Source organism: Lepisosteus oculatus, chromosome 10 (assembly GCF_040954835.1).
Source record: "Lepisosteus oculatus isolate fLepOcu1 chromosome 10, fLepOcu1.hap2, whole genome shotgun sequence".
NCBI lineage: Eukaryota > Metazoa > Chordata > Actinopteri > Semionotiformes > Lepisosteidae > Lepisosteus > Lepisosteus oculatus.
This window is the reverse complement of record NC_090705.1, coordinates 8,441,180-8,467,184: the sequence shown is the minus strand read 5'-3', so window position 1 is coordinate 8,467,184 and position 26,005 is coordinate 8,441,180. Positions and strand designations below refer to the sequence as shown.

The following is a 26,005-nucleotide window of genomic DNA, read 5'->3' as shown; positions in this document are numbered from 1 at the left end:
AGGACACCTGCTTCAAGCCATTCCAGTCTGGCTCTTGAAATAATAGAAGAAATTAAATTAGTGAAATGAAATGTACAGTTTAGAAAAGATTTCGCAATCATTTTTTTAAGAGCTCAGAACCTGGACTAATAATTGGATTCTACAACTACATTCACCTGGATGAAGATGTCGTCTTATCAGTATATTAATGCTGGCCTTCAACATGTATGTTCTGTACATATGAGTTGCATTGTTCCCACCATACACACTCTATACATCCATTTGACTCCCTACACCTAATTACCTCATTTAATTGAAAACCAGCTCTAAAACTGTAATAACTTCTGTGTTTGGCACTGGGTGAGTGCCGAGTTCAGCTTCTATATACAGCATGTTTTATGTTCAAAGTTTTAAAGAGCCTCCAAAACTCTGTGGTCAGGCCTGACCACATGATCAGTCTTCAGAAAGTGCAATTTCATTGCTTATAACATTTGGTAATTCTGTCTAGACATCTATGGAAAGCAGTTCATTTAACACAGCCACTGTTACACACCAGGGGGAAAAATCCTTGCACCTCTACGATTCAATTACCGAGTGACAACTCCTGACCTATATGAGTGAGAGCAATAAAGATCTCTTAACAAAACTCAAACTTAAGGTAACAGTCAATATTCAGTGAAGTGAGAGTACAGCTTTTATGAATACAAAATGAGAGAAAACTAAACTGGAATGTTTGAGAAATTACCAAGTCAATCCCTGCAAAAAAGATTTCCAATCCCATGATTTACAATTATGCATTAAAAAAAACACAGTTGGAGATTTAAAATTGATTTTCCTAATTGAAATATTAACACCAAATTACTATATGAAGAAGCTGCACTGTAACAGTTTGAAGTCTTGTTTAGTCACCTGTTAGTCATTATAGTTACATAAAAGAGAAACACCAACACAACGTTACCTGCTAACAAACCAGTGGTCTCAAGATGAGAAATACCTTGAGCTTTCAGCAACATACTGAAAAATTACATCATTGCATCTTAGTCCTGTGGGAGGGGGCAGAGTGGAACAGTGAAAAACAGAGCCAAGATGTTCAAGTGGCGAATGTAAAGCTACAGTATGTTCTGATTAAGAGCAGAGGGGATGTTCCTATATTTCTCTTGATTTGTACCACGCACACGTTGAGTAGTATGTTCAATTTCCATGCAACTATTTTATAGCTTAGCTTTTATAAGCAAGGGCACTGCAAGGTATGTGTGTAGGCAGCTTTTTTTCAGCAGGGTGTGTGCGTGTCTGTATGACAAGAGTTCCCAGATGTTGCCTCAAGGACACCCAGTTTGAGAACGAAATGCTTTCATCTCCAAGGATTATCCTGTTGATTTTATTTAATTCACACACACACACACCCCCCCAGCCTTCACATTTTTACTGCTTTTGAGGGAGATTCCAAATGATTCATTTCATCTGCCTTTAGCACAGAATAAAATAATAAAATGTGATTATGTAAAACATTTACATTTTCATTGCACACTACAAAGTCAACTGGGACTTAAATTGGTTTATAAATGCAAGGCAGGATTCTTTATACAGTGGAGGAATGACGCTAAGCAAAGAGTCACTTAAACAGCTTGTTCGGCAACCATCTGAGACTTCTCAAATCTATTGCAGCAAAAGCACATCCCCTGTCTTATGTTAGAGCTCACAGGCATCATGACACCTCACTTCAAATGAAAACCTCCAGGATTAATATACTGTCCAGTAAGTCGTTGATAATACCCGATTTTACCTTGCGCCTTGCCTTCTTTAAAAACAAAAACAGTATGCCAAGTGACATCTATTTCCAGCAACTCTCTGATGCGGTTTTGTTTGTGCACCCTGCACAAAACGTACCATCCTTCAACCGAGTGAGTGATGCTGATCACTTAGGATCCACCTAAACGCATATCTCCTTCGTTACCTCAGCCACTGCTTGTCAGCCCCTTCAGACTAAGCACAACTTTCTCAAGTGGCAGACTGACCCATTGTCAGAAGGCGTGCACATCCTATTGGACTAATTAATTCTCTGGCAGGGGTTATCCAGTGTACGAGGTTGAACATGGCCAAGAAAAGCGACACAGCGACTGGGGCAGTTTGCAGGTGGCCTCTGAAGTGTTGAAAGTCGAGTCACTCAAAGGTGGGTCAGTCGGAGGAGTCAGCCTACACCTCCTCACTCTCCCCGGTGCCCAGTCATGGGGATTGTAGCCACACGCCAAGATGTGAATAACACAAATTTGTTCTTTTTATTTCCAATCGGAGGGGTGGTGGAATAACAAAAAAAAAACTCCACATATTATTGGGCGTGAAATGTTGTTCACACTGTAGTTGCAAAGCTCAAGTCCTATTAGACCAGGTGCCTTCCTGGCCACGATTGGTGTAGGACACTCACCAGTACGATGGATGTCTGAGCAGCTTGGCGTACAGAGCAGTGCTGAAAGATGGGACGATGGGAATAAGGTTAAGAAACGATCCTTCGCTGTCCATGCAAGTCAGCCCTGCCTGAAAACCGAAGACCTGCAACAGAGAATGAAAGAGAGCTTAGAAAGATCAAAACAACTCTTTAGAGAGACTGCGCACAAAAACATGCCAGGATCCCAGACCACCTGCCAGACCTTCAGACACGTCCCACAGTTCTCACCCTCCCCTCTGACATAACTGACACAGCCGTGTTCAGAAGGTTCAGCAATAACTCTGCCACTACAGACCCTCCACACCCACGTCACCTCGTGAAAAGTCAAAGACAGGACTTCGGGTTAGCAATGTTAGTTGGCATCAAACATTTTAAGGGGGAACATCTGGAAACAATATGGAGGGAAATGTTTAAAAGGAAGAATGGTGACAAACATCTGTTAACCTGGAGCACTGTAAGACTTTGCAAAGCTTCTTATGAAACACTGTGAATCAGAAGAAGTAAAGCAAGCGGTTTCATTTTTGTAAACTGTTAAGGACTTATTTTATCAGTTCAAAGCCCTAAAAAACCATGATGTCACAATCTACAAAACTGATGTTGTTAAACGATGGTTACTTCTGCCGGATATTAGATAGAGAAATGTGAATGGTACAAAAAAGAATAAAAGCAGACAGTAAAAAGTTTCAAATTAGTATCAGTATAAGAATTACTATTTAAATAACTAATTTAAATAACTTGGTACTAATGATAATCATGGACCACTCCACTCCATGTACACACCACTCAAATGCAACTAAATTATCCATGCTCATATTACTCTTACTGTGCCCATATTATTTATGCATGTTTATACATGTACGTATATTGAAAGTTAACTAACAGACACAAGCCATCGTTAATATAAAGTATTAGATCAGAACTTGCTCCAGCTGTGAAAACAAGCACTGTGCCCCCAGCTGTTGTGCATATCAAGGACATGCAAGCAGACTGATTCCAGTCATTCTTCCCATTAAGCCAGAAATGCAGACTCAAGCAAGACCTGCTCTTTCTTTTCTTATTCAAACACTTTACGATATCTGAATATCTGAAATTTCGTGATGTTGAAAACATCATCAAATACAATATAATTTATTAAGGTTAAGAATTTTTTTTTTTAAGTGTGGGGTTCCCTCACAGACCAGGATTACACTGAATGGGACAAACACCCCACATAAACTCTGCACATGGAGATCTGTAGAAACATCCTCCGTGTGCAGAGAAAAACATCTAACAACGGGTGCAGGGCCGAATTAGGCCAGTACCCACTATTGATAAACATAGAGAAAAGAGTATTAAAGTATTGGCTACACCTAAAAAACAGCGACCAAAATTCCTACCACCACAAAGCCCTGCTGAGCCAAGAGCTCAGCCCAGAGAAGAGCCCCTTGAGCCAGCTGGTCCTGAGGCTCACTGACTCAAGCCACACCAACACCAGCCAGCCTCAAGGACAGCACTACTAGAGCACCACAACTCAGACTCAAGCACAGATCAAACAGCAATATCTCACACACTGGGACACGCACACACAAACACAACAAACTGGAATGCCACAGAACCCTAAACAGACAATACACACTAGCCGAATATTTGACCAAGATAAGAAACAGCAAAAAGAAACAGACCCTGAGGAAGTACAGGCTCAGTGACCACAGCCTGGCCATAGAAACTGGGCGACACAGGCAGTCCTGGCTACCCAGAGAGGACAGGCTCTGCTCACTGCCAGCAGGGAGAAATAGAGACAGAGGTGCACTTCCTACTGCACTATGACAGATACTCTGGGATTAGAGAAACATTCTTCCCTAAATTCAGAAATCTAATCCCAGAGTTCCCACACCTGCCAGAATCACAACGGGTCCCAATCCTACTGGGAGAGGGAGGAGGGAACTCAATTGAACTGGCAGCCCAGTATGTGATCTCCTGTCACAGCCTGAGGAACAGTGAGTCTGTCTCCCTATAATGCTCCATCTGTCTACAGTATATGTAAATATTTTATGATATGTCTTGTGGCAGAGTCCTACAGAAAGAAGTTGATTGGCTCGGTGATGAATGTGACCAGGCCTTGAAGTGGTATTAAAATCAAAAACAAAACTCAGACAATAGATTCAGACACTGGAATCCAGTTGTTCTTTTCCAAAGACAGGTTGCCTGCTTGGTTCAACTTCCCTCTTCAGGTCTCAAATCTACATTTACTAACGCTACTACAGAATGGAGAATCTAGCAGAGAATGCCGAGAGGACCCGAAGACAGCTATCTCCAGTGAGCAGCGGTCACCTTGCTACTTATGCAGTGCATTTCCATCTATGATCTGTTTCCCTGACCATCACTGTCACATCTCGGGGAAAAGACTCTTGATCCAACAGGGAGGAAGCCATAGCCACCACCTGAACTGAAGCTGAAGAGGGCTCTCTCCTTAACAGCCAGGGCCAAAAATTAACCTCAGCATGACCTCCTGATAAGGGCTGTCAATACCTCCAGTAAACATCCCCTCCTTTAAAAAATAAAGTGCACTTAATTAAATCTATTTAGTGCAGTGCTCACTGGAGGGCTTTTTCAACATTAAATTGCTGGAATATTGTATGCAATATTGCAATAAAATTGCATGTTTAACTGATTCTCTTATACTTTCCAGTAGCTTCCTAAGATTTGTTTAGTATACGTATAGAAAAAATATGCACTAAATGCTCTCTGTTTAGTGTTTTATGATGTTTAAGTTTCATTTATCATAAACTTACATAAGTCATCAAATACTGCATTTTGTAAGTTGTGTATATTAAAAACAGAAAACACTACCATTTTCCCCCTAAAAAGCTTTCATTAAGTTTTGGCCTTAATTTAAAGCTGACAAATCCGAACCTCAGTTTGAGTCATTTGTACATATCAGCTCGAACTGCAGTTTATTCAGATCCACCATATATAAAGGGATCTCCACACTGACTCTTAACTTGCACTCCCAATTATTTATTAACTGAGCATTCAAGAACGAGATGCATGTGTAAATATTTCTTACACATTGGAAGGTGAGGATGCAAGTGTTCCCAATGTTAAAATGCCTAAAGCTTTTTAAATGTTTGCTCAATTATTAATGCTCTCATATTTTAAACTGGATCTGATTTTTGCTTTTTATACGTCTGCCTTACATTGATTTCGCAGTATTAATGTAGGGTTAAAAAGTATGAAAATTATAGAATATTTGCATAGCAATTGCTTAGTAAGTGCATATATACTTACACCCATAATCACAATATTTAAATATTTTTTAATGTGCATGTAACTACACATCTGACATGAAACAACTGTGCCAAACTGCAGTTGCAGAAACCAGTAAATTACACATTTATTATGTTGAAAAAAGCAATATAACATTGTAATTTTTTTTAGGTTTCTTTAGGTTCGTTTTATTTTATTGTAATCAATGGTGTAACAGAGGATAGAAGAAAGTAGCGATATTCAAAGTTAGGATGAACGGGAAGGGCTGTGGGTATTTTTGTCTCGATTTTCACTTGTTTCATGGGCTTCTGAAATTAAAATAAATTAAAATAATAAAATGATTTTAAAACTAATTAAAATTTCAAAACAGAATCTGATGGGGGGCCTCCCTCACCTTCAGGTAGCAGTGGGCGTAGCAATGGTGCAGCAGGTTGTCGGAGGGCTGGCCGAGGCTGCTGACCGCGCTGACCAGCTCCGGGGCGTACATCGGCACCGAGTGCTCCAGGTTCACCTTGTCCACCTGGATCCTCAGCGCCGGGAGGGGCCTCACCGGCTGGAACGCCGGAGCGCTAGCGGGCGCCGAGAAGCTCTGCGAAGGGAAAAAGACCTGAACAATACGGCAACGGCAACGCCACTCCGGAGTGGGCTGCTTTTGTGTGTACTTAACCAGCCAGCACTGCGGCCTCACAGTCCTGGGGCCCAGGGCTGCATGGAGTTTGTATGTTCTCCCCGTGTTCGCATGAGAGTCTTCTGGGCGCTCCGGTTCCCTCTCACAGCCCAAGATTGAGCTGGAAAACCGGCCCTGATGCGCTTGTGAGCGTGCTTGTATGTGTGTGTGCCCTGCGATGGACTGGTGTCCCTGAATGAGATGAAGCGGTGAGCAAACAGACAGCTGGATGGATGCTCACTTAGCCCTTTTCATCACTCGAGGCGTTACCAGTGTAAAAGGTGGTTAGCGAGGTGTTCCCTAATCTCCTCTTGATGAACGCGATCGGGTGCGTTTTGTGTTGTGGTTCCTCACTATAATCGACCCGTGACAGTGCTGCTCCAGGACAGGAGCTGCTGTTACCTTCTTGCCCATAATCAGAGGCAGCAAGCAGTCCAAAAGGTTGAATTCAGCCATGGGGATGGTGATGGAGATTTTGAGCACAGTAAGAGAAGTCAGCCGAGTTGGGATGAATTCTTCCAAGGCTGCTACTTCGTCCGGGCTTGGCAGCACTCTGTTCTCATCCACAGTATCTGTATTAAAAACAACCATGCTGAATTTTACATTTCACCAATCACACCGTCTTTTCTTGAATCCTGGTGTCATACCTGTCTGCAGTGTACTGCATGTCACTCTCTGAAATAGCTCTGGACCAATATCAAAACTCCCACGCAATCCGACAACATTAATCAGAATCTCTCTGATTCCCATTTGGCTGTTCTGATATGAATTAGAATCTGTTTGTTTCCATTTATCAACCACAACATCCACATAAAATCAGGTCGCTAATCCACATATTTAAAAGCACTCATGAAGTAATCTGGATCTTCATACAATATTCTTCAGTCAAAAAAGAAAGATAGCAAAGCAAACATGCTGTCAGCATTTATTTATATGGGAAATCTCTGTACCGAACTGGGCAAAAATTGAAAACCATTGTAGATTCAGCCAATCTGGCTTCGGTTCCATAGACCTAATTTGGAAAGTCCTGTTCCTAGGCTCTTTGCAGAGAGGAACACAGCCGAGATTTGTTGTCTGACTGCCCCTAACATTACTGTTATCCACTGATGACAGTAATGCAATGAATCTCTTGCTAGGACTGCCTGGAACAAGATGACTGCTGTTGCTGAAATCACCGTCTGTTACTATTGCATTAAACCAAGCTTGCATATTAACAGAAAGAAGAGATGATTAATAATAACAGCTATTCATATTATATTATTTCAGTTTTCTTGCAGTGGATCGCCCTTCTTTTAACCTAATGGCATGCTCTCCATTTACCTCATTGCGGCATCCTTTCAGATCTTGCCAAGAGATCCTGGGTATTCCTCTGTATCATTTTTTTGGGGGGGACTGTATGGTATGTGTAAAAACAATTCTTAAAAAGGCAAATTCCTCATCCATTCCAGTGATGTTTTGGACTCACATCTAATAGAACATGCTAAATGATCTATATGTCAGTGACCTGCAACAACTTTTCCAGTTCTGCCAAATCTGCCGTTTAGGCAACCAAGCACTTTATGTTGGTGGAAACAGTGCCAGGACAATCGGGAGACAGCAGTTATTCCTGCATTAGCAACAGTGAAGAATCTTCTTCCCTGGCATTCCCGAACCCAACAGCATTTTCCCACATAGCTGTAGCCGTGTGAAATTGTGTCAGATCAAACTGTGTCAGCCATGAAAAGGTTTGGGTGGAGAAATGGCATTTATATCAGAGCACACTATTTTAAGCATAAGTTCAAGACCAATTTTAAAAGATTGTCAGCAGAGTTTGAAACACTAAAATAATCCAGTGCAGTCTCAAATTGGGCAACGTGGACAACGCTCCACAATATATGCTTACCAACTGAGCCATTATTCTGATGCTAGTACACAGTGCAGTGAGACAAAATTACAAGGAAAGGAAAAATAAAGTTGTTTTACTCCCAAAGACGTCTGCCGCACTGAATCTCAGACCAAAAATGGGCATTCTACCCTCCCCTTACTGCATGGTTCATAGATCTTCATCTTGTTTTGTAACAGGACAATCCACAAACAGGAACGCCAAACAGTTGATGAACAGAGAAGATCTAACAAGGATTTAAACAATACATAAATATCTAGCTAAGGGCTTGGCTCTCACCATAACTTGGGCTAAAAGCATGAAATGCAGGTCTCAGCGAGTACATCTCAGTCTGCGAGATGCGCTGCATTGTACAACGCATCACTGCACAGAACATGTAATTTCCCTCTAGCAGTACCCTGTCCAAGGTGTACAAATCTAACAAGATCAAAGCCTTCACAGAGTTTCAATGGAATGAGTCTGCCTGTCGAAATGTGCTGAATGTGTTCAATTCATGTAGCATATTAGGAGGTGCCAATTTCCAGGCAACACCATAGAAGAATAGGACACAGCTTTATTATACACAAAATGAAAAGGGAAAAAGACTACAAAGAGGCTACTTATGTGAAGCAGAATAAAGCAAAATGAACCTGCTTTAACACTGGATTCTGGTGTCAATAATGTTAAGGTCCCCTTCTGTGATAAACTCTTAGGGGATCTTCCTTTGGAAGCCTGGGCTTCAATGTCCTCCACTACCCAGTTCCCACAATTACTTCTCTGAACCCCCACTAAGATCAGTAAGAAAGGTGCGGCTGACTGGACTGCTGGGCTCGGACCTGGCTGTGGCCTGCTGTAGGGCTCATACTCATGGTCCAGTGCACAGGCCACCATCTTGAGGATTCTGTGCACCGCACTGCTGTGGAGGCGGACATCCAGAGGCCCCACGACCAGTCTCTTCACTGACGTCTCCTGGACCATGGGGGGGCTGTCCTCTTTGTTCAGTGTGGAGAACTCCTGCTGACCCCCAGATCCTAGTCACAACAATAACAAGGAGAGAAAAAATATCACATATCATCATTGCTGGTAACATAATTAGGGTTATTATTAGTCATATCTGTTAAAGGTATCAGCAGCATATCTATTAATGACTTGCAGGGATAACGTGACTGATTATCAAATATACTGTGTAATTCAGGTACCATACTTGCAGACTGTGACCTTTGCAGTGATTTAGTACAGACCGTTTAAGAAAACTGTGTAAAATTTACACATGCAAGGAAAAATTTGTATTGTACAACGGATAATTCATAGCATGCAAAACAGATAAACCACAGCAGAATCTAATTTTTGAAACTAAACCACTTTGATATGCAACATAAAATAGCGACTCCTTATTTTTTTTAAAACCTGAACTTTGCTTCACTTGCTTACAGGGAAAAACAAACAAACGGAGAAGAGGTCAATTCAAGCTGTGTCCATCATTTAAAATCCTACAAGCATGAGATCTTATTTGCTTATTTGTGTCAATATAAGTATGCGGTTCATAGAATACAGCACATTTTACAACAAAACATTTTCTAGAGTCTTTGACACTCAATTGTTATGTATTGTCCGTCATAAGAACTATAAGAAGAAATTCACCTTGTTCTTCGTCTTTAACCAAAGGGAAACCATAATGGGGGAAAAAAAGAACTTCCTTTCCTGTACTTATTTCAGGTCTCTTGCATGCCAATTTTGGATTCCTTTTCTAATATGTTTAGGGTTCAAATTGTTCCTTGATTTTGTTTTTATATCGAAAGCATGCTAGTCAATATCATGTCCTTTTCTCATTTTAACTGCAATTCACTGAAACAAAAAAATATCTAAAATACACATATGGCAACATTTACGGCAAATAAAGAATTAAAATACCCAAATTAGTTGGGAATTTAAGAATGAGAAGTATCTACCGTTGTCTGCTACTAGATTACATTATTTTAATGTAAACCCAGCACAGAACATATCTTCTTAAGCTGAGGTTTGCTTAAAGCTTACGATAGTCCTGTGGTAACAGCACCTAATTTGTTTCATTAACACGAATCTGATAGTCTTGCCTTGCCGAAAGAGGTTAATACTGACTGGAAGGCATTCCGATCAGAACTATAAATTAGAGCTGCCAAAATGGGGAGATGGGCATGGTATCTCAAGTGAAAACAGTCTGACAGCTGAGGCTGACAGTATCTTGTGCCTTTTTAATTTAGATTTTTATCACACTCAGATAGGCAAAAAAGACCACTGTCAGAACAAGTAATGAGAAGGAGGAATGTGAAAGGGAAGTACTGTAGATTACAGATGTGATTAGCCAGGCGTGATTTTTCAGTCTTAAACCTTGTTATTTTAAATGTGGAAGAAAAGAATGAATTTCTATTATGTTAAAGCACCACTACCCCCACAAATCAACAGGTGTTAGAAAGTGACAATTATGATTTAATCAGCATAAAACATGTTGCTTATTTAACAAAACAGACCAGGCATATCAATAATGTAAACTGAAGAAAACCAAGTAACGGCAGCAATTGGTTTAAAAACAAATCATTCCACCAGGAAACTATTATTACTTCTGCTCATATTTACAATGCCCCTTTTGACATGTGGTCAGCATATCAATGTAGCATTTGCTACACAAACAAAATTCTGTGAAAGTGAAGGATTTCTTCTTTAGGCCAGTCTTTTCAGAAATATGTACGAGATGACAAGATTGTTTCAGGGAGAAACAATTTATAATGTCTACACTAAAAACGTATGAAACAATTTTTTACCATATTATTCATCAGTACCAAAGTCATACTTCAGGAAATCTGAGTCTCACACAATGCTTCAAACACCTAATGCATATAGTTACTACATATCAGTAAGACCTATATACTGATCTTCATTTTCAGAATTAAAAAAATATTAATAGCATAAATTATTCTTAAAATCCTACCATTAAGCCTTCACTGGCAACTGTCCAGCGCTCTTTTTCTCACAAACCTCTATTTCACGAAAAACCCACTGATGTCTCAAGAGGCTGAAATAAGCTTTAACAGAATCATCAAATTTGAGGAGAACATTTTCAATACTCAGAACAAAAGCCTTATGAGAAATCAATAGACACGTTTATTTTTTTAAGAGCAAACAATTGTGATACTTAAGAACTGATACAGAGGCAGTTGAGCACAACAACTCCGTTCCTCAGGATGACCTGACGTTACAACATGAGGATTTTAAGATGAGCAGGACAGACAAGAGAACTAGTCCAAGCCCTATATTTCTGAAGCCTGAAAAGAAACACTTTTAATTACAAGCAGCCATTCATTATAATCTGAGAGAAAAAACATTCTTCATCTGACCTGAAACTCACAATGCACTGGGATCAAACCCAAAAAAAGGTGACGGACATGATTTGCAAAAGCACATTCGGCCTGCTCTGGCTTTTTTTTGCAGGTGAAGCCTGAGACAAGCGTATCAACACGCAAGTGAAAGAAACTCAAATATCTGTCAGCACAGCTTAAATAATCCTGATGGCTAGCCTCCAGGTAAATTTGGGATACAACTAGGGACAGCGGGTCAAGGACCAAGGCAGCTGGGAAGAGTGAGGAGAGCTCTTTGTTTCTGTTGTTAAAGAGAAAGCAAACAACAGGGAGAAATAAAACAATACCTTTGCTGCTGCTGTTCTCCATTGTGTACAGGTAATCCATGTAGAAAGCACCAAAGCGCTGCATGCCAGCTATCTCTGTGTATGTCTCCTACCGACAAAGAAAGGCAAACAGAACTCAAGTTCCCCAAGGATGGATTTCACAGATTACACACTGGGCCTGCTGAGTACTATAGAGGGAGACATGCTTGCTTGTGTTTGCACACCCCCTCACAGTGAAGCTTATCAGCAGAAAAGAACAAGGGTTATCTCCCCCATCCCTCTCCAGATAGGTAATGCCACTTCAATTGAAGATCAAACACCACCATATCCAGAAAACACCTTTCACCATCAATTGTTATGTTCAAACCACAAGGTTAATGAGTAATATTTATTAAATGAGAAGGGAGGAGAGGGGTTATACTTTTTAAAAGGTGAAGATGCTTTATTAATGAAACCCACGAATCAAGTGCTTTATAAGGTATCTGACTGCAATTTTAAAAAAGTACCAAATAAAAACAAATTAGGAAAACTACTTGAGAGACTTTCTTTAATAAACATTTCCTAAAACTGATTTATTTTTAATTCCCTGGCATTTGGGAAATTTCCTTAGATAATGGTATAATTTTAATGCTAATGGAATTAAGAAATAAGAATGCAGATTAAGTCACAACTTACTCAGCAGCAGGTACTGCAACAAAGTACAGTGGTTGTATGTTTATGAAGAAAGCTGATTTCTATATACAAGGATTGATATGAAGTTACCATTAGGACTCAGGCAGCGATAAGAAAATCAAGGGGGTGTCCTTGTAAGGCCAGTTTGCATCATGCTAAATTTACAATCCTGCCAGAAACACTTCTCTAATCATCAGAGTTCTCAGACAGGTTTTTACCATCTGGGAAAGGTGTGAAGTAACCAGCTGCCCAACTAAACCCTGTTTTTCCCGGCTGAGCACAACATTTCCACTGAACAAATAAAGGTCTATAAGCACATTTAAAAACAATCTTTGTATTCATCGCGATTCTAGTTTTTGAGCCCTGGTTTTCAAAGGAAAAAAAAAAACTTAAAAGCATGGGAACGCCTAAGAGACTTTTAAGAATGATTCAACCCGCAAACATGCTTTAGATAATCCGAAAGGAGCAAAAGTAATTTAAACCATGACATGAAAAACAAGGGAAGCATCTTGACTTGAAATGCCCACAGACATGAACGCTATAGATCAATCAAGCCCTGTGCAAATTCCAGCAGTGGCAAGTGTGCCTGACCACACCTGACTCGGCAGTGTGTGTTGCCTCTGTATATTAACAACTGTAACAAGTGAAAAAGGTAGAGTCTTGATGCAAACCCCATATCAGATAAGAGGTAATAAACCAATATTTCATTATGGGATCTCTTTCTATGGCTTTTAAGGACATTCCTACTATTCTCCAATGCTATCTTTTCAGATTAAAGGACAGTCTATCATTCTATAGACACAGCCCTATTTGAACAAAGTTACTAGAGGAAGTGAACATCTAAAGCCTCCATTAGCAGAATCTCTGTGAGCAGCCTTCCTTCCTGTTGTAGAACTGATATACTGTCAGTGGCAATTCAAGAAGTCGTCATAAGATGTTTCCAACCAAACCTTTTTCATATCAAATCATAAGTCGTTGAGAAAATCATTAGTACACTTACTAAAAATAAATCCAGAACACTTTCAAAAATGACAAAAAAAGTTTTGTATTTTCAACTACCACTTTTACTATACTTGTACTTCACAGTTTTGTTGTCCCGCAGACCTTGTGATGAGTGGAATCTAAAATGAACTCCGCTCGAACACCATTGTTCTCCGGGCTCCGGTAATCGAACAGGGAGTTGGTGAGGTACGTCATCCCTTTACTGCTCAGGCTCTCCCCACAACTGAAGAAAACCGCATCCTTTAAAGCAAGGAAAACAGGGCTTGTGTTATTCACAGGGCATGACGTACATGCCATCAATACAGAACACGTAAAAAAAAAAAAGAGGTCCCTTTTTAGGCGTTTTTGTTTTAAACTCCTTAGAAAAGAACAACAATCTTTCTATTTCACCTGAACACAATGTCACAATAGACTTAGCCTCCCTGCTCTTCGAAACCAGCTAAAGAAAGCTGGCCTACAGTGTAGGAGATGTGTTCCCATGCTTACCTCTTCACATCTGTTCATGTTCTCCTCAAAGTCTTTGACTCCCATGATGCCCTTCAAGCACAGAGCTCGGCAGCCCACAATGCCAATCTGGCAATCGAAGAATGGATCTCCCATGATGAGAACCTACGGCAGAGAAAGACGGCCCTGCTGATACCTTCACAAAGTCAGAGAGACTAGAGGGAGATTCGTCTGACAACTTCGTTATATCTGCATGCATCATTTCTTTCACACTAAAATGCACAGATTTAGCACTTTATGTCCTAGAAATAGGAAAGCACACACTGCTGTTTTGACAGTTGGGAGTAAAATGTTTATTATAAGGAAAAGATTGACAGCAGTGACTCTCTGATGGTATAGCTCCTAGACAGTCAGGAAGCCTGGAGTTATTCTTCTTTTTATTATCTTCACTCAGCTCAGGAGAAGGACATGCACAAAATCCTAGTTAGACTAATCTTGTTCATCTCAAGCTAAGTTTTGCTATGTTTTGGGTGACATCAATATTTTCTAAGAGAGTTGCAAGTGTTATTGGACCCTTCTGTAAAAGCATAAGGGTAATCATCTCAGTAAAATAAACATGATATAGTTACAGAACAATACTGGCCATAAAAATTGAAAACAGAATTCCAGAAAACCCTTCAATGGTACAGAATATAATTGAAAAATTACTTCATTTAGAGACTTAAGCGAGACTGTACTTTTGTTTCATTGGATAATTGGACTACTTTTAACAATATTATTGGTATATCCTGCTGTTTAACAAAATTAAATTATCTTAATGCACTGTAAAAAAAAACCTTCTATTCAACAAACTGTAGTGCTGTACTCATGATGAGTACACCAGAATCCCCAAAATAATACATTACCCTGGTATAGACTAATTTATCAGCACAGAATGAATCCCTTTATCACACTCTTAATGGGGTCAAGAAATCTAAAGATAAAAAATACTAGAGACCATGTCAAACTTCTCAATTCTTTTCAGTTTACAGACCCAAAAAGAAAATATTTTAAATAAAACACTTTCTTTTCCTCACTCGTATGTAAATGTGCATCCAAAAATCCACGGGGTCAAATTCCTTTATTTTGTGTATTAGAAGTTGTTTACTCTTCCAGAGAATGTATACAATTGTGTCGATATTGTGAGGAAACCCATATTTTCAGGAATGAAACTCCTACCTCAACAGTAATTCCCTCTTGCACCAGACAAAGTACTTCCCTGGACTTCACCTTCTGGGGGCTATAGTAACTGCTTTCAGCTTGCATTTCTGTGAGCTGTAAAAAAGCACGATACAGATCTTGAACGCCCGTTGCATTGTTGCCTTATACAGCAGAAATCTGCCATTAGTGTAAAGACCTGATGAAGACAAATTAAGCAGCGCAATCCGCCAATTTTACTTTTGCACAGGAAACAGGTGCAGAAAAAAACAGCTGCAACTTATTATCCACATTAGAGAATAAACCTTTTCTTGCCCAATACGTTGATTTAATCACGTGTGGGTAACGCCACAAGCTTCCCAGCAGCTTGAAAGTTCATGATGAACCTTCTTCAAACAGAACAATCCATTTCACAATCGCACCATGCCTTTGATGCCGTGTGCTTAGACGCTAAGTGCTGCTGATTCATTCTACAGAGACAAAAATGCCTGTGTTTTAAGAATTTCACGCAACCAAGGGTCTTTCTAAAACAATATGGAATGTACCGTAATCATTTTTAGAACCAATTGCCTATTTGTCTGCAGAGAGTCAGAACCATTTCACAACTACAGTATACCCACATTAAAAATAATACTACAAAGGAAATAGCTATAATTATAAAACAGTAATAAAGCATGGATCCTTATTATACAAAACTTAATATTAAAAAAGGAACAATGTTTTTCAATAGCCGATACTTTATAGGCGAACATACATGTAGGCATTTATACATAGCTGTTTTGTAGGAAATGATATTCTGAAACATGAAGATCTCTTGGGGAACAATAAGAGATACATTTGTTTTTTTCATTAAAATATTATTTCTGCGTTATAAAGTAAATCCCACATTATAATGTAAAGAGTTTTTTAAAATATGGATTTATTGGGCATTTGCTTAACTGCTACTTTTTTCAATTTACTGGTATTAACTGACCGGCTTCTGACATACCTCTAGCTTCCACTACATAGTCACTCAGCATATATACAGTAAGTACATGTGGTAACTGTTCAAAACTAAATTCCACAAACTAAATACTTAAGCAAAACTTTGGCATTAAAAAAAAAACTGATCACCCTTCAGCTGCCTGCAATTATTTCAGAGGGAAAGCAATTAATTGATTAAAAGAACTCAAACAAGAACAATTTTAAACATTATTAGAAAAATGCAAGGCTTAATTTGGCATGATTTTAAACTGGAAAGCTACCAACTCTTCTGAATGCTAATGCAGAAATGTGACCTAAGGGTTGCAACCAAAACTGAATCCAAAATTAATTCCATATATTCTAAACAAGTGAGGAGGATAATTCTGCTTGCCCCCAAATAGCCTTAACATGAAAATGACCTCCAAAGAGAGACCTCAAGCAAGCCGATTGGTAAGGTTCCACACAACTATAAAAATCAAATCAAACTTCTGACAAAACACTTATGAAAGCAGTTTACAGAGTTGGAAACATAATGGAATGGAATTACTAGTTACTGCCTGTGCTAATGATTCATGTTTATTCTCAAGACAAAAAGAGAACAAAACCTTGCTGAGAAATCTTCCAAAAACCTGCACGAATTTTTAGTTCACTTCAGAATGTAGTTTCTCCCCATACCATGGAAGGAGCAAGATAAACTGACGCCAAGGAGTCATTATCAATGCTTTCAACAGTAGCCACAGCAAAATACTGTTTCTTTCGATCGGTGTGTATTTTCTAATACTTCTAAACAACGAAGTAAGAGGTGCTTGTTCAAGAGGAGGAGTTGCAAGTTCACAAAAGTTGCCAACTTCCAGAGGAAAATACTACTTCCTGCCGAGCATGTCAGGTCAGGGCTGTCTAGAATTAAAGACCAGGACCGATTCCCACTCCAGCACCTCTTAAAACAAAGCGAGCCCCCAACAGTGCTGACGAGAGGTTGTTTTTTTTTACATTCATCGAGAGGGTGAACGCCATTCCCCGGCCTCAAAGCTGGGGGGTTGCCGTTATCACCCCGACCTTGCAGAGCTCGCCTTACCTTGAAGGTGACAGAGGCCTTGGTGCAGTAGAAGCCAATTGAGATAATGGGGTCCTTGGGGGCATGGCGTCTGAGGCTGCGTTGCTGCCCATCCTCCACCACCTGCTGGTAATAGCCCCCCTCCTGCTCCTCCTCCTCCTCCTCCTCGCCGGTGCTGACGATGGCAGGAACGAAGGACCAGGCCCAGGACACCCAGCCCTGGTCGTCCTCCTGTACTCCATGCTGGAGGTACAGCTCCGGGTTCTGGTACTGACCAGCGTGCAGAGCCGGGCCGTCGGCCTCCCCCTCCCCACCTGTCGGCAAAGCAGGAAGGAGTCAAGGGCAAGGCACTGCCAGCTCATCCTGCTGCCCGGCCAGCAGCACCGGAGCCACGGCGACTTCGGCAGCCCTCAGCACCCTTAGCCCACACAACCGCACTGACGGAAAGAGCTCTCTTTCACCATCGCAAATCGTCCGAGAGACTGTGACGAAGAGCTCGTTGGGCTTTGCAAATGACACGCTACGGTCAGCCAATGAACTTAAATTCTGAACGAACCTGGAAAACCGCCCAGGGACTGGGAGGAAGTAAAATAAGAAAATGTTTCAAAAAGGTTGATGAAAACTTACATGTAATTACCCATTTAAGAAACTTCACAGAACACAGGCACAACGGGCCAAAAAATGTGAAATAACAAAGAAATGAGGGCTGCTTGGCCAGTGTTTACAAGATCATTTCAAGTGGGACAATAAATGCAAGTAGGAAGACTTGAGTCTTGAGTGTGAAGCTACTGACGCTGGAAGTGGGAGCAAAGCCCTGAGGGTAGAGTAGCAATTATCTCCTGCAGCTCAGGCAATCCGCTCTAATTGAGACCGCTGACATCCCATGTCTCTGAGCTACTCCGTCCAACTGACAAGAACGGTTCCAGCCACACATCTGCCAAAATACAACGTGAAGCAGCAGGACACAGTCAGACCCCACTTACTGAAATAGGAGGAGAGGGACTGAGTTTGTGCTGTAGGTCAGGCCGCTTTTAATGCCCTGCTTGACCTCTGAACCCTTCACATAGTGTATATTTCCATGCACGCTGTAAAAGTCAGCTGATGTCAATATGCAAGAACGCGTAATCCCATTCCACAAAGGCCAATGTCTCGGCGAGAAAACATCATCACTGAGATCATTTCAAAAAAACCCAAGAGGCTTAAAATGGCAAAAATGACAGATTTTAATTAAGTTTTTCCAGTCAGATGTGGCAGTTCCAAGTCCTACAATATCCTAAGTGAAACACTTTGAGGTGTCAGGTTTATACATGAATCCCTTTAATTTCAAAGACGGCAGGGAACACCCCAAAACATCATAATATGATAAAAAAGGCTCAAAATGAATAAGTCCATTATTAAAAGCAATTACAGCAGGCAAGCTACTGAGGTGTTTAACCTCGGTAACGGGTCATTTCCAGGTCAATGCAAATCTAGAAGACAGCAGATTGAAATTCACTGCTCTCCTAAAGTAGTGGGACAACAAAAGTCGAAAAGCAAAAGGTTATTTTTGCTTTACAGTCAATAAATGTGAATTTGTGACCACGGAATATTGAGGTGAACATGCATGCCGAAGTCAATACATTCGCTCCACTGGGCATCACAATCTGCTCCGAAGTACAAAGATGAGCCAGGAGAGCTTCAGAACCAAGGTTCAAGGACAGATCCAACTCTCTCCTCTTTGCTGACGATGTTAACTAATAACTGACGGCAGCTGCAGATAGAATTCTGAAGCTTAAAGAAACATTTGGCTTTTTTATCTAGAAGAAAATGCATCTTCACTTACTGGGCAGGGCTTTTACCATGCAGCATGACAAGGACCCAAAACACATGGCCAGAGAAATTTAGGAGTTTAATCAGGACAAAACCAGATAATCTCCAGATTTACAACCAATTTACAACCAAGCATTTCACATGGTGAAGAAAGGACTAAAGCAGGTAAACCCTAAGAATGGGCAAAACATCTCAAAAGATTACACAAGGAAGACTGGAGAGCTTACACTTTGCTTACACTTATATATAGCACTCCCGTCCACCACCACCACCAATGTGCAGACCCACCTGGATGATGCGAGGGCAGCCATAGTGCACCAGAACGCTCCCCACACACCAGCTCTCAGTGGGGAGGAGAGAAGAGTGATGAAGCCAATTCATAGATGGGGACCATAGGGTCTCAGACATCATGCAGTTGTTGCCTCAAAGGGACATACAACCAAATACTTTTACACTCTGAAATTTCCGCTTTGAATTCAAAGCATGTTTTTGTTTCAATATGATCAAATCCATGAATGACCCAAAAATCAAACACAACAGCGTACATATGATTCGTATTAATCTCACGCTCCCAAATACAAATCACCAGACTCTAAAGCAAAAATAACAGCTTTGCTGCCCCAATACGTTTCGTGGGCACCACACATAAATCTCCTTCACTTCTTTCTTTGGCCAGATGTATTGCTTTTCCAGTTCCTTATCAAAATATAATGTGAACTTTTAAGAAATTCCAAATGGGTTCCTTACAAGTAAATCTTTAAAGAGAAGTGCCTGAAGGCCCCACACACCTGGAAGCAGGTTATTAGACTGAAGCCAACACTGCGTGCTTACTCAAACCTGCTTCTGCTCAACTTACCTGACCTACCTTTGATCCCTAGTTCAAGTAGTGCCCTCAAATGCCAGTAGATGTCCCTCCTTGTTTACAGTGCAAGTCAAACGCCTATGTGCCCGATAATGTGCCCACCTTCTAACACTTTCACATACCTGTTATCTCTAGTGCAGAATACAGTAAGCTGCCCACCTGTCTCAGATCAAGCCACAGACCACTGGGTACCATCTGGTCACGACTTTCAGAAAAAATAATTCCTTGATATCTTTCTTTACTGGCAAAAGCATCACCGCAACAAGATTATCATCCACACCCAGAAATTATTAGTGGACAGATTTAGTTATTTTGCTCTAACAAGCTTAACTTAAAGCCTGGCTTTCTTTTTCGTACTCGTACACTGCTATTTAAAATGACCGCTTCCTACTCAGTCTAACACGCTACCGAGCACATCGCACAGTAACACATGCATGTCTGCGTTCAAAAGAACCACAACTGCCAAAAACAGCCATCAGAGGCTAAGTGCCAGCAGAGAGACAGAAACCACTGACACAGCCCCGTACTGCAGGGTCCTAGTCGGCTATGGAAGTCATTCTGGGATCGCAAATACTTCCCACTCCACCCTCACAAAACAGAACTACTGGGGTTTCTTGGTCACAGTCAGCCAAGTGTTAAAGGTGTTAAAGCCTGCAGGTGTCACTGAGCACTCTGGGGTAGGAGGCTCGCAGATAAGCCACTTAAAAAAACAGTCCCTCAAAACTCTAATTTTTTTATTTAAAAAGGAAAACATAATATAGCAAAGACCGTTTATTCCATATTTATAGGAACTTTTGCCCCTTCCATCTTTAAAATGTTAAGAGCTGTTTCATATAATTTGCCTTTAATTTCACTAAGTGCAGTTTTGTCTTGACAAACTCTGTCCTTTATTCAAATATGTGAAAAGCATTTCAACAGGACAGGCACCCTGCCTGTCCGAAAGGGTGTCTCCGTTACAAAGCAAACAAAATGACACTTCCTATTGGGAAAACTCCTGATATCTTTCCAAACAGCTTCAGTTTTATTTTCAATGACTTTCCTATTTCATAAAATGAGATTTTTTTGTGACTAGCCCTTTCGTTTATGAGCTTTAGTCATCCAAATTTCCAACAACTACACTTTTAAAGATAACGTCGATATCTTTTGATAATCTTTGGTGGAAAGATAATGCTCTCTGTTTAGATGCTTTAATATTATATATTATATATAATTATAATATATAATAATAATTACAAATCTAATGTGGTGTTTTTCTCAAGTGTTCTTAAAACAAAACATTAAGACTCAAAAGCTCTGAAAAGCTAGTAGTTCATTAATTAAACAATAAAACACCTTATAGAAGGTAAATTAATATTCTTTTTGAAACAGCTTATAGATAAACCAAAGATAATAATTAAATGAGAGAAGAGCATGATTCGCCCTTTACTGTGATAAATATTTCATTACTTAAATTGTTTTAATAATTTATTTTACTACCACAGCACTTTTAAAACTGATCTAAAGCAACCTACAGTAAAAGGACTCGATTGGGATACTAAACATATTGTATCAACAACTACACAAAGTCGTTATACTTGATCGCCGTTTGGAAGATCTGTTGATTAGTCATTTAAATACAATGCAAATTTCATACGGATTTCTACTTTTATCTCAAGATAAATGTTCTACAGTCCAATTCAAGTAAACATTTTTAACGTAACAAGATCTCAAACACTCGTGTTCCAAGAGTTAATCCCCTCTTGTATATTTTTGTGATAGGATACTAATTCACTCTCCGAGTTCCACATAGCAGTAGCATGACACTGAATCTTACATCTGGCTTTAAAATGGGAATGTGATTCATGCCAACTAGCACTACAGTTCTGGCAGATCACATTGCACTGCCCACATCCCCCTACATAAATTAAACTTTTGCAACAACTTATTTCTCTGTACAGACAGTGCCAGTGCATCTTAATCCCATTTAGTGGGACTTTCAGAGCAGGCTGAAATTGCTGGATAACGTTACAGTAGCAAGGGCGTTCCTTCACATGCTAGCAAAATACTCTCCGCCATTACTTTCAGGTACTCATTTTTCATCTTGCATCCAAGGTTCTGTTCTTCTCTCATCACACAAAACCAGGGACAGCGATTCCACAGAACAACCGCCTTTCCACAGTGGCTTTCCCATGTTCATCTGTGGAAAACACAATACCTGCAAGCTTATGTAAAACTTCAGGTAACAAGAACGGCCTCGCCCTGTGTGCAACCTTAAGTCTAGCTCATCCGGTTACCAGTAGCTAAGCAATCTGAAAAACTCATCCAGCCATTTCATGAAAGAAGCCACAGTTGAAGGCTCCCTGTACCCTTTGTGTAGAAAACATTTCCTATTCTAGTCTTAAAATACATTTCCTTATAATTTGCACTTGTGTCCTATGGTTTGTCATTCACTGCTCTAAAGAAGTGCATTGGGCTTATTTTATCTATACCTTTTAATTTTAAAATATAATGTTCACAAATTTTAAAATGTGCAGTCTTCTGTTCAAGATAAACAGAATAACTTTTATCCGGTTAGAGTAGGACATTGTTTTAATCTACTTAGAAACCTACCTTAGCTGCTATACTGGAGACTAGGGAACACTGCCTAATTAAAAAGTTGATGTTTTTTATTAAAGGACTGTTTTTTTTTTGTTTTCACTAGTGGCTTTAAGATGATTGATCCCTATGTATTGACTTCACACTTCTTAACAATTTTAAAATTTAGCGGAAAAAACATTATTCTGTGACATTTATATTAATAACACAGATTTGGCTTATGGATCTTTTCTTGTTATTTCTTGATTCAGACGTACATATTAAGCAGAAAAGACTTGTCTTTCACAGCTGTCGGACAATAAAAAAGTTTGTTTTTTTTTTACAAGGACACGCACATCAGTTACCTTAAAAAGATAAAGGATAACAATCCATACTTGAACGTTTCTGCAATAAAAGACGACTTTTAATCTTGGGTTTACATTTTAAAAAATGATAAAGCCTGTTGTGCATCTTTTTTATCCCAAATGAATGCATTTTTACACATATCTGAGAAGTTCCACAGAGGAAACAATAAATGTAAGGAAACAAAATGCTGTTCATACCCAGAGCAGTATGATATCACTATTTAAATAATACTTTCACCATAATCTGCTGCTGAATCTTTTAAAAGGGAAACCATCCACCGCCCACTTGGAATTCCAGTCACACTCACCAGGAATGGTGATCACGGTTTCCCTGGCATGGCTGCACATCTCCTCAGCTTCTCCCTCTTTGTGACTGCCTATCTCTCCATAGTACAGGGCAATACCGAGCTCCATTATGCGGATGAACATGGGGAGTTGCTGGTCTGTAATAGAGAGCTTCAGACATTCCACCAGTGTCTGGATCTGGAAAGAACCAAACAAAGTCATGACGTCCACTTCTGATGCCATCAGATCAGTCAGGTTGATTGTCATCAAGCATAAGGAGGAAATGGACAGATTCTTAATTCCTTCAGCAAATTTTAACGTTCATCTCAGTTATTCAACTGACTGAACTTAAATCAGAACAAAAATTTTAGGTACGATTTCAAACACAAACACAGTTTACAGATCCATCAGTAATTTACCAGCAAAGAACGTTATGCTTACTAATCTTCTTTAAATCCTGGCAGAAAAACAAACAGCAGCTTTGCTTCTTTACTTTTAAACTCAACTTTCTTCAGTTAAGAAATTAAGTCATCATAATTATAGTTGAAGTGAAACAAAAAAATGTTTCCTATATTGAACATAAGATCTTCCAGCACCAGGAAGTCTACCTCCCGCTGTATTTTCTCCTCAAACAATTTCCTAATGCATGCCCGGTAAACAAAATGAAATAGTACTCAAGAAAACGTATTTAAAATGCTTAATGCAGTGTATTACCACCCTGCAATGTACAGCAACCTAAGCAATCAGGGTCATAGCTTATACAGCAATCAAATTCTTAACCATTCAAAAACGACATGTGCTAGATATTAAGACAGTGCTGACCAAAATTCAATTATTAACACTCCCATGTCACATTCCTTGCTTTAATACTTTCCTTTTCAAATAAACAGTGACAGGCTGCATGGAGTAACCTTAAAGGATCTGTGTTATTGGAAGAGAAGCCATATTCTAGGGCTTACTTTAATAACAGAGGGTATCTTGGAGTTGATGTTATCGTAAGTAAAGTGCAGTCGAGTTCGAAAGGAGCACTTGTAGAGAAGAGGATCCTGGTAGAACTCAATCTTCCCGCTAGCGTTCCGCTTATCAAGGCACACCGTGCAGTCGGAGAAATTAATCACCTTCCTTAGGACCAGATCAGGAGCTGAAAGGAAAGCAAAAAAAAAAACACGGAATCAAAACAGCACTTACTGGAGGCGCGTGCATTCAAAAAACACGTTTGTGGCAAATTCCAACTACGAAATGTACAATGAGTGGCACGTCCCAGACCCATTATTTAAGACAACCAACGGTTTGGAACACGTGACTCGGAAATGTCCTACTCTGGATTGCAGCAGAGAGATCGTTCAATGTTGCCATCTTTCATTCTTTTAAAGACTCGAAGTCTTGTCGATGCCCCTTTCGGACAATTACCGGAGATGTCCATGAAAGCCCGGTCCCAGAATTCATCCACGGTGTAGCACTCCGCTGACGTGATGTTCACAGACAGCACTATGTCATCCTCCACGTACTTCAGGATGAGGTTGTTGACAACGATGTTCACATTATTCACCACCCGTCTGATGAGGCTCTGCACGTAACCTGGAAGACCGAAGCAGCAGGCACGGTCAACAAGCCGGAAGGCAAACCCTTAACACGTGCTCAAGGGATGTACAATTCACAGTGACATAACATTCATCAATAAGATGGTTGCAAGAGGAGGCATGTGCAAACAGCTGAGTGAAGTTAATGTAGCTCCATAAGCTGTCATGACAATGATGCTATGCAGTCTCACAGTCCTTGGATAGAGGGACACAGCCAAAACAACCAAAATCACAAATTATGGTCAGGAGCTCCAGTCCAAAAAAGTATGTTTAGGAAAAAGCTTTATCAGCTTTGCAACAACAGGAAATGCATTTTAAACACGCTGCCGATACATGGGATCAAAAGAATTAATGAATCCCACCCCCTTGTTATTTTTAAGCTATGTTAGTCACAGGTAGTGGTTAGGCCTGCGGAACCCTAAAGCATTTTTCACTTGGATTAGTCTGGTAAAATGCCCCATTGTGTAAACAGGTACAGATCTAAATCACTTTGAATAAAAGCACCAGCCAAAGAGTTAGTTTTTTATCAACTATTCAACACAGACTTCCAAAAAAAACCGACCTCTCTTAGTGCTCATGGGTAACAAATGCCTTTGCCTGTATGTGAGAATGATATGCAAAAGAGCACAATCCAGAAACACGGTGCAAAACAGAAAGTCAAATTGTCGCACCAATTCCAACTGAAGTCTATTTATTCAATGTAATTCAATGTATTCAACCTCAGGTCTCAATGCAAAGCCAACATAACCGACCTATACAGTCTACTCAGACTCATAAATAAACACAAGGCCTGACGCATTAACTCTGTGTTGATCTTTGTAACCTTTGGAAATGAAGTGCAAAATAAACGGCAATGTCTTCAGAAGTTTCCAGACCTTTGCACTGTTTTCACATCTTTCTGCTTTAAAGTTTGCAGCCACGACACTTTGAAGTAGCAATTAATATCTGTTATAAACACAAACACAAAAAAGAAAGCAAATAAAAAAAATAAAAGGAATGATGACCTAAATATACGAACCCTCTGCTATGGAACATCTACATTTATTTAGGTGCACAAAATCACCTGAATACTCCACACAATTAGACTTTGGAAAAACCAGAGCTCAATGGCTGAGAAGTGAGAAAATGGTCAAAGCTGACCTATATGGCTAGGTGGCAAGAAAGAAGGCATTACTGGGAAAAAAAACATCTCAAAATCCTGCAGGGAGCTTGCAGAAAAGCATTTAAGCGATACTGCAGACATGTGGCAAAATTTGTTGTGGTCAGACAAGACAAAACTGGAACATTTTGGTGTGAACGCCAAATGTTATGTCTGGTGCAAACACATCACCCCGTCAGCACCACTTGCACTGTCAAGTGTGGTGG

The 26,005-nt window shown here is 40.0% G+C and overlaps 1 protein-coding gene across 3 annotated transcripts in view; it reads right to left on the bottom strand.

Annotated features, from left to right (window-relative positions):
• The window catches only part of LOC102694431 (intermembrane lipid transfer protein VPS13B), a 325,472-nt gene that overhangs the window by 261,658 nt on the left and 37,809 nt on the right, over window positions 1-26,005 (bottom strand). For all 3 annotated transcript variants that reach the window (XM_006636105.3, XM_015357899.2, XM_015357901.2), the window contains 12 exons: window positions 24,471-24,638; window positions 24,020-24,201; window positions 23,084-23,258; window positions 17,208-17,500; window positions 15,191-15,286; window positions 14,015-14,137; window positions 13,631-13,768; window positions 11,876-11,963; window positions 9,033-9,227; window positions 6,738-6,907; window positions 6,063-6,257; window positions 2,402-2,526 (listed from right to left, as the gene is read on the bottom strand). In XM_006636105.3, the coding sequence (XP_006636168.2) occupies window positions 2,402-2,526; window positions 6,063-6,257; window positions 6,738-6,907; window positions 9,033-9,227; window positions 11,876-11,963; window positions 13,631-13,768; window positions 14,015-14,137; window positions 15,191-15,286; window positions 17,208-17,500; window positions 23,084-23,258; window positions 24,020-24,201; window positions 24,471-24,638 (1,948 nt within the window). The remainder of the gene's footprint in view (window positions 1-2,401; window positions 2,527-6,062; window positions 6,258-6,737; window positions 6,908-9,032; window positions 9,228-11,875; window positions 11,964-13,630; window positions 13,769-14,014; window positions 14,138-15,190; window positions 15,287-17,207; window positions 17,501-23,083; window positions 23,259-24,019; window positions 24,202-24,470; window positions 24,639-26,005) is intronic.